The 9,102-nt window shown below is 47.0% G+C and overlaps 1 protein-coding gene across 1 annotated transcript; it reads right to left on the reverse strand.

The window, feature by feature from the left end:
* Positions 1–2,419: 2,419 nt before the first annotated feature.
* On the reverse strand, positions 2,420–4,662 carry SIX6 (SIX homeobox 6). The gene is made up of 2 exons (XM_084791746.1): positions 3,962–4,662; positions 2,420–2,989 (listed from the first exon to the last, which is right to left on the reverse strand). The coding sequence occupies exons 1-2, from the start codon at positions 4,531–4,533 to the stop codon at positions 2,821–2,823; spliced, it is 741 nt and encodes a 246-aa protein (XP_084647872.1). The 5' UTR covers positions 4,534–4,662; the 3' UTR covers positions 2,420–2,820.
* Positions 4,663–9,102: the final 4,440 nt, after the last annotated feature.

The following is a 9,102-nucleotide window of genomic DNA, read 5'->3' on the forward strand; positions in this document are numbered from 1 at the left end:
AGGTACACATACAAAAACATCCTTCAAACAGTGTTACTGTCCTAAGATTCCGACATGAAAGCAGATGAGTAAATCTCCACGTTATTGAAACATTATAGATACTTTAATTCCTGGGCTGCCTGTTAACTTAGGTAAGTGGTGTATCTCCATTAAAAAGCCTTCAGAAACGTATATAGGGAAAAATTCTTCACAATTTGGCCTTATAATTATCTGCAAATATCATTGAACATTATTTTGTACAGAGAAAGCTTGGTTCCTGCAAACCTTGCTCTGTTTTCTGGAAAGCAGAGTGGATTTTGTCTTCAGCTTTCAGGAGTCATCTGAACTGTCAAATAGGTTGGGAATTTTAAGAGTCTCAAATTCTTTTACATCATTTCAGTAATTAGTTCCTTCATCCTCCACCTCCAGGGACCTGGGATCATAAAAATAATCCCAGCACTTCGGAGGCAGAGACAGTTGGGTCTCCATGAGTTTGAGGCCTGAGGCCAGCCTGGTCTAGAACAGCCGGGGCTATTACACAGAGAAACCCTGTCTCGAAAAAATAAAATAAAATAAAAATCCAATAAACGACTTCAAGTACTGGTTCTGTATCACCTCATAGCTAAAATGAGGTGGAGCTAGATTATAAGATTAAGAACCATGAACTTTTCCTTGACATGCAAATCCTGCTGGGCTGATTCTAGGCTAGGATGAGGCAGTCTCACTGTGTAGCAATGGCTGGCCTGGAACTCACTATGTAAGCAAGGCTGACCTCAAACCTATAGATGTCTGCCAGCCTCTTCCCCCTGAGTGCTGGGACTACAGCCATACCACCATCAACAGCCAGGGGTACAAAATTAAGTAGACACTCAATTTCAGATCACTAGCACTTTTTGTCACTCACATGATTTAGAGGGTGAACACTTTCTTAAAATTTGCACTCTTGGTGCCTCCCCCGCCCCCAGCCGCAGACTGCCCCCTTGGCATCCAAAGACCTACCAAGGGCTTTAGAAATCAAAAGAAAGACCATGGAGATCTTTCATGGGCCACCGAAGGGCATTTGTTTGATTTGGGAATTACCTATTTGATCACAAAAGCTCCCCGAACCTGTGCATCTAGTGTTCTTTTGTTATGAGGGTTTTGATTTCCTAGATAAGGAACATTACAGTGACAACCATTTTAAGGCCTGAAGTAGGCAACTCTGTTTAAGTGATATAGAACAAACAAACAAAACCCAGCCCTTACTCATGTCCTGGTTGCCTAGTGTCCTCTCCGACCTCAGTTTTCATTTGGTGCTTTAGCCTTTTTTTCTTTTCCCTTCCTTCAGAAATGTTAGCAAAGTCCAGCACAAGTGATTTAAAGATCAATGTCAAATTTTGTAACGTGCAATCCATTTCCCTAGGAAAAGCAACATCTTAGCTAATCTGGATATAATTTAATTTCTGAGTGCAAAAGTGGCAGATTGTGTGGGTGCGTGTGAGTATGCAGGAAGAACAGTTACATGCTAAGAATATTTATGTTTTAACTAAGGCTATTCCTAAGGCAATGAAGTTCTTGATGGATTTCTGCGTGTTAAATGTAGAGCTTTGATTAGGAAATGCCCGTCATTTCTCTGTAGCTTTTCTTTATGGTCAATATGTAACAATATACAACTTGCATACTGTCTCTGGAGTGTTTCTTGTGTTGAAAATCATTTACTTGAGTAAAACCCTCTTCTGAAGCAGGAAGATGTTAGTCTAGTTATTGAAAACCTCTATTTTTTCTCTCTCTCTTAATAAAAGCTCAATTCTACATGCACTATGTGCTTACTTTGAATGACTGTGAGTGCCCACCGCTTCTGAATGGGGGTAGGGGGTCGCAAACAAAATGGAAACACTTGATTATAAAAATGCTCCTCTTTGCGTTTTTGTAAGATAGGATTCATTTCCTGAGTCTAGAATTTGTCTTCTCAAATTGTTGTTGAAAATCACTAACACTTCATAAAAATGAGCCGGTGGACAAACCGTGGTGATCACTTTGTGGCAAGCATGAAGCAGTGCCATAGGGGCGGAATGCTTAGGTTCCAAATTCTAGGTTTAATACAGCAACGTGTATATATTTATGTATACATATGCATATATTTTTTATACAACACAACGTGGTAGGTGCTTAGCGGTCTATCAGTGGCTGTTTAAATATATATATATATTTTTAGAGATATTAAAGGATATAAAGAAGATGGTGGGACTATTTGCATCAGATTCCATCCTGCATGTCTGGTAAAAGGGAATAAGAGTGATTTAAAAAAAAACTGAGATTGCAGTTCCCTTAATTAAAGGTTATCCACCATGGTTTTGTTTTGTTTTTTTATTATTTGGCTTCTTCACACAGAACGCGTGAGTTTGCATTTAAAACAGTAAGTTCTCCAAGCTACCGAGAAACCTATCCTGGAGGTCTTTTAAATAAGTAAATAAACAGCATATATATGTTTCGTTAAAAAAAAAGAAACCTTCAAAGCAAAAGTTATACATATATAACGTCTTTTCGACGCGAAATACCCACAGGAGACCCAATGGCAGGCGCTAGAGTGCAGTTCCGGTCCAAAGGAGTCTTTGCAGCCAGATCCTTCAGAAAAAGCAACGCGAGGAGAAGTGGCCTTGGGTCAGGCCTCACCGCGGGCCCCAGAGTCGCGGTGAAAACTCGCTCCTAGAGGCAGCGGCAGTGGAGCAGCCAAGGCCATTTAGACCCGGGGGTCCCTGGCCACCGGGCTTCTGCTGCGCTGTATTTGCTGGTCTTGTCCTTTTATTTTGTGTATCTCAATTTTACACTGGATTCTGTTTCTAAACGTGATGAGTGGGCAGCTCAGATGTCGCACTCGCTGTCGCTGGAAGTGATGGAGATGGCCGAAGTGGCCGCTTTGCTCGACAGGCTGGCAGCCGGGCTAGAGGCGACGCCCAAGACCTCTGGCGTGCCTTCAACCTCCGAGCGTATCACCCGCCCAGGGCCCTGCGACAGAACCTGCTGCTGGAGTCTACGGGGGAAGGAAGGGACACGGGTCACAGCAAGAAATCAAACCGCCACGTTGGCCCCCTTTTCTCTGCCCTGTCTCCACCGGCTCCGGGCAGCTCCTCGTCAAGACTGCCTTCCCACTGAATCCCCAGACCTTGACTGGGTGGGAAAAGTGAGATGACTTGGACAGCTGCTTCTCTCCCTCATGCATTCCCCACCTTTTTTTTTCTAACCGTGAATTCCGCCTTAACCTCCCCAAATCTTTCTCAGTTGGCACCCACCGTTGGGAGATTTGTTGGAGGATTGTCAGGAAAAAGCGAAGCAGAATAGATAAGGTTTGGGGACATGAGATTCCTTTCATCTGCTCAGGGCTAACGCCTGAGGCTATACCCCTGGAATCTGGTCTATTCCAGCCTGCACCGAGAGTTTGGGCCTCGGTTGTAAAATACACACGCTGGAGAATGAAATGCGTAGTCTCACTAGCTTGCTCGTGATGAGGAAACCCGTCTTTCTGAGACCCTCAAAAACTAAAACCTTTTGCAGAGGATCAGGGAAGGATGCCGCCGCCGGGGTTTAAAAATAAAGCTAACTAGATAGACATCACTTGATTAGAGCCTGGGCCCGCGCTAGCAAAAATTAGCTTTGGGCCTCTGGATTTTTTTTTATTGATCTTGGGCTTTTAATTCCCCCTCCCCCAACTCTAGTGACACCTTGGTCTGGTGACTGACACTAGCTGCTGCAGTACCTACACACACACACACACACACACACACACACACACACACACAGCCAAAGCCCCTTGAACCAGAGAGACGGTGGGGAACCAGGGGCTTGCAAAGGAATCCAGGACACAGCGGACTCAAATGCAAGACGGACTGCATTCCCAACTCCCACTGAATTCCGAGTCCCCGGACACCGGGTAGGGGTGCCGCCTGGAATGCCTCTTCCCGCCCCATCCCGACCTGCACCAAGTTGGAGGCTTCACTGTACTGACCTGTTTTTGGCTGCAGCTGCCCGGTCTCTTTGTCGGCGGTTTTTGAACCAGTTGCCCACCTGTGTGGGGGTCAGTCCGGTTGCCTGGGCGAGCTCTCGCTTTTTGCTGGGGTTGGGATATGGGTCCTGAAGGTACCATTCTCGAAGCAGGTGCCGCGTGCGCTCCTTGAAGCAGTGTGTCTTCTGTTCGCCATCCCAAATGGTCCGGGGCAGTGGGAACTTCTTCCTTACTCGATACTTGTCTACGGGCCCCAGAGGCCGTCCACGAAGCTTCTCTGCCTCCTGGTAATGCGCTTCAAGCCACAGTGCCTGCAGCTTTGCATGCGATTCCTTAGTAAACTTATGATTTTCCAGGATATGGTAGAGCTCACGGTAGTTGCCACCGTGGAAGGCCACGATGGCTCTCGCTCGCAGCACCGACTCATTCTTGTTGAGGGCCTCACAGGCCGCCGGGGCCACGGGCAGCGACCACAGGAAGCGACCCAGGCGTTCCACATCGCCGCTTTCCTCCAGCGTCTCGCACACCCCGGCTACTTGCTGGGGGCTGAAATTCAAAATTGGCAGCTGGAACATCGAGGCTGCGCGGGCGCCCCGGCAGCAGATGCCCGCGGGCCGAGCGGGGTGCGGCTGGCTGAGAGTTACAGAATCAGGGGGGGAGCCTTCCCGCCTGGAAAGAGCTGTGGGTTGGGTTCGGCTGCGCTTGCTCAGCTAGGGCTTGCCAGCTAGCTAGCCCGCGCCACTACTGGGGTGGGCGGATTGGAGACGCCGGCGCCATGGAGACCCCCTGTCAGTCACCTAGCAGCTCTGCCAATCAAGGCAGCTACTAGCGCTCCCCGGCCATTTCAGCACCTCCCCAGACTCGACAGCGCCCGCGGTTTGCTAGGAGACTGCTCAGTGTTTTACTGAAGGATGAAAAAGAAGTAGGAGTGGCTGGAACACACGCGAAAAACGCCGAGTCTCAATCTCCGGGCTCCCCCTTCCCGGCCCCTCCCTCTTGTTTTCCCACCAGAGAGACAGGACGCTGCAAGAATTCACTTTGGGGGCGGTGTGATGCCTAGGTCGAAAGGACTCCAGGGGACAAAAGAGGATGGGAAAAATTAAACCCTCGCAAGTTTAAACGTAGCGAGGCGAGGCAGGCAAACCCCCGCGGGAGCATTACTCACCAAAGGGACCAGGAGGGAAGTGGATCTTCTTTTCCCTCTACTCCCACCCCCCCCCCCGCACCCATTCCTGCCTATTTGCCGCTTACCCCTTTTGCGTGGGAAGCAAACCTGGAACCGAAGGAACAGGACGAGAGAGAGAGAGAGAGAGAGAGAGAGAGAGAGAGAGAGAGAGAGAGAGAGAGAGAAGAGGTCTGTAGAAGAGGTCAGTTTGAACGCTAACTTCACTCCCTTCAAAGGCTTCCTGGAACTATTGTAAACGGAAGCAAGGACACCCGGAGTCTAAGGCAGGCTGTAGGGGCTTCTGACCCAAATAAAGTTATACTTCATAGTTCCCCCCCCCCCCATCTCCAGTTCAGTGGACTTGAACAAATGTGCAGCAGCCATATCAAGAGTGAGAAGTCATCCGTAGGTCAGGACAGCGGCTTAAAAGCCCACTTCAAAGATCTTTATAAAAACATAGATTCGGTCCTCTCATGGCGGGCTGGTTTCGCCTCCACAACTCCTGGGGTGGAGATAGAAATCTTGGCTTTCTTTTTAGATCAGGAGCAGTTCAGTAATTGCAGGATAGAGGGGAGGGCGGTGTCCTACAATACCGAGGGTGTTAAGGTGGCAAGGTGGAGTGGTCAGAGCCGGCGGGGCACTGACCCCTCTCGCAGAGAGCATTGGCCTTTTTTTGGCATTCTGCCTTCTGGCCAATAGATTGAACTGGCAACATTTATCGATTCCCAATTGACATCCACATCATACCGCTTTCTGAGGCTTCCGTCAAAGAAACCTCGATCTCATGTGGGCCTTTGATGAGGCTTATTATTTGGTGGAAAGGAAATCCTGAATAAAGGTGTCCCAGGAAATCAGACGACAAGTTCATCCGCCTCCCCCCGCCCCCCCCCCCCGCCCCCGAACTGGACTGGGCCTAGCTGTCTTTTCTTTAGTATCAAGTACACTTTGTATGCGGTTTGTACAGATTGGGTAAATCAGAAGGCAGATAGATGGCACAGATGGTTGGATGTGTCGGGTCAGATCACACCACGCCTGAGTGCAGGGTAAAGCTCGTTCTGACGGAAAACCCTGATATTATTTTCACAGATCTTCACAGTTCACTCGGGAAAAAAAAAAAAGTAGCAGGGAGAAAGGGGCGGGAAAAGCCCTGCAACCATTTACATCATTTCTGTGAGCTCGCCTCAACGGAGAGGCCTTCTTCTTCTTCTTCTTCTTCCTGAAGAAGTGCGACAAGGTCGGGGCAGAATAAGGAGGGTGATGAGGGGAGTGAGAAAGCACAAACCTTCTCTGCCTTGGAGCGGCTTGTGAATCAGCCCCAGTGACAAATTTTAGTCGCAAACAGGGGTCCTAGAACCCTTGAGGGGGAAGCAGGAAAACCAAAACAACAACCCTGGGCTTTAAGGACAAAGTGGGCATCAAGCCTCAAGCCGGGCTGCAGAGAAACCGCAGTTTTCCCTTCTGGCGAGGCATGGAAAATATGCCCTAGCCCGGGTTTGTAGGACTTTGCTTCTTTTCCGCATTGAGGCAAAATGGCTTCACCTCCTCCTTGCATCTTGGAAAGAAGCTGTTCCACAGCCGCGTCCCCGACTCCCCACCTCTAGGACCGTGTCTCCTCCAGCACCCTTTGGCGGTGCAACAAGTTTAAAAGCTCCCGGTCTGGGGCCAGGGATGACACGGAGGTTTTTTTTTTGTTTTGTTTTTTGTTTTTTTGCCTTTAACCTTTATGGGCAATTCGCTTTAATTTCCCAAGCCATGACGCCCCATCGGGAAATGGTAATATTTATTCGATTGCTCACTTCTTGAACAACAGCTCCATAAATATAAGAGGACACTTTGGCCTTTGCGTGTTTGAGGTCCCAGCAGGAAGCTGGGGCTGAGTCCGGGCTGGCCATGGGGAAGACTCCCAGAAAATGCCTGGATCCTCCGTGGGCGGTCAGTGGAAGTTGAGCTCTGGGAAGGGACAAGAGATTAGATCTTCTTTGGCCATCGTCAGGGACTCAATTTAAATTTGTTAACTCAGAAGAAACACAGGGGCCTAAGGCACCTTGGAATCACCTATTTGTTCTTGGGCTTCACCTGGAGAAAACCTGGAAGAGATAAGTGGGCCGGGTCCCTATCTCAGGGAAAGAGGGGTGACATTTCGTGGACATCTTAGAAATGCCTTGGCTGGGCGTCTGCAGCCTTCACCTCACCCGCAAACGCTTAGGCAGAAAGCTGTACCTTTGGGTTGGTGTTTTCTTAACTTTAAGAAAAGAAAGATGTTAAAAAACAATCACAGCCAATCTGGGGGCTTTGTGATTTTTGCCTGCCACTTCCTTGTTTAACTGTATTTTGTCAGCAAGTCTGTTGGGGTGCTTTCTGTCCCACGCTTTACAGGGAGACCCGCAAACACTCAGTTCTGCAGAAGAATCCAGGCATGTTGATTCTGCTGTCAGTTTTAGTTTGGGGGCGGGATGTGGAGAAAAAAGAAGAGTGGAGCTAGTAGTGCTCAGGGGCAGATTATAACTGCTCAGATTTAGATGCAGCACCTTTCCCTGGCTTATAAGGGAAATCTTCAGAACTTAGTATTGTACTTCTGCGACATAGGGAGGGCCTGCCTTGGTTCTGCATTTACCTTTTAATCCGTTCTTGGGTAGAGGGGCAGATGCTCATCGGAGTTCTCAGGGATGGGGAGCGCAGTGCTTAGAAGTCAATACACTTAGCGAGTTCCAATTCCTGTCTTTTCATTGCCTGCTCCTACCTCTTCCTAACTACAATGCCTGAAAAAAAAAATAATGGCGTGTTCCCCCCACCTCGCCACATTTTCAATAGTCAGGGGCTTTAAGAATGTAGTAATTGAATCTATCTGAATTCCTTAATAAAGGCGTTTTGCTGCAAGTGAGAGTCACAGGCTGGAAGCCCCCCCCCCCCCAAGTCTTTTGTGTGTGTCCAGTTGGACTTTCGGAGATTTTTGTCTTCCCTTTCAAGGCTTGATGCTGTCTAGAATGCTGCATTCTGTTTGCTTGTTTTTGTTTTTAATCTTTCGTACCTCTAATAGAAATTTCTTATTTAAAAAATAACTACCGGAAAACATCTCATTTATAGCAAAGATAATCTAGAAAGCGTCAAAAGGTATTTTGCAGTCTTTGAAATGGCAGCATGAAAATTTCATAACTTCATTTATTCCTCAACTTAATATTCTGGTTTCCCGGTGAGAGTGACAGCAGAGGTGTGTGTTTGTTGATGACTTTGGTGGCCCAGATCTTCAGATTGTGGAGTGAATTCTAGATCCCATTTTAAAATACATAGTGTCTTAAAGCAAAACAACAGAAAGGCCTCCCAAGACAGGATGCTGTTGTTATTTCCCACATGTTTTGGCATTCTCTAAGGGTGCACCTTGTAACAAAGAGCAGAGAGGCCCCTTCATCATCTACCCCCCTGAGCATAAACAAAGACTACCTTTGCGATGTTTGGTAGACATCCTGGGATTGCAAACTTATTGCAAGAGAAATGTTACAATGAAACTATTGATCTAATTTTAAGAAACAAGGACATTTGTTGATATTTTGTTATTATTCACCAGCTCTCTCTTAAATGGTATTTTTAAATGATGTAAAATTGCTTATATTTTTAATTAGAGAAAATTTGTTTAAATGTATGTATGTACTATTTTAAAGTAATGAGTAGCAATCTTTTTAGAAATGTGCTCCCCATCCGACTGCACTTTGAGTTCCTTTTGTAGTGGATTAAGGATCTTTGCCTGAGAATTTGAATCTAAGCAAAAGAGTATATTGTAAGCTGTAGTCCTCATAATATAATATAAACTATGGTCTTAAATGCACATGTCTTTCTTCTGCTCCTTTAAGGCCGTCTCACAGTGCACAGGGCTAACCACACCATCTCATTGCTTATTTAGGGCTATGATCTGAAGAATTAACGCTCAGCAATGTGACCAGCCTGTGACTTATAAGCACATCATTAGTAGTAATAAAACATTAAT

This window comes from Acomys minous (genome assembly GCF_964271855.1).
Source record: "Acomys minous genome assembly, chromosome: 8".
Classification (NCBI taxonomy): Eukaryota; Metazoa; Chordata; class Mammalia; order Rodentia; family Muridae; genus Acomys; species Acomys minous.

Excerpts from the sequence above, each read along its gene's own strand:
- SIX6 (XM_084791746.1), bottom strand. The coding sequence starts at position 4,533 with ATGTTCCAGCTGCCAATTTTGAATTTCAGCCCCCAGCAAGTAGCCGGG. Across the intron at positions 2,990-3,961 it reads GCAGCTGCAGCCAAAAACAG|ACTCCAGCAGCAGGTTCTGT; the intron begins GTCAGTACAGTG and ends CTTCCCCCGTAG.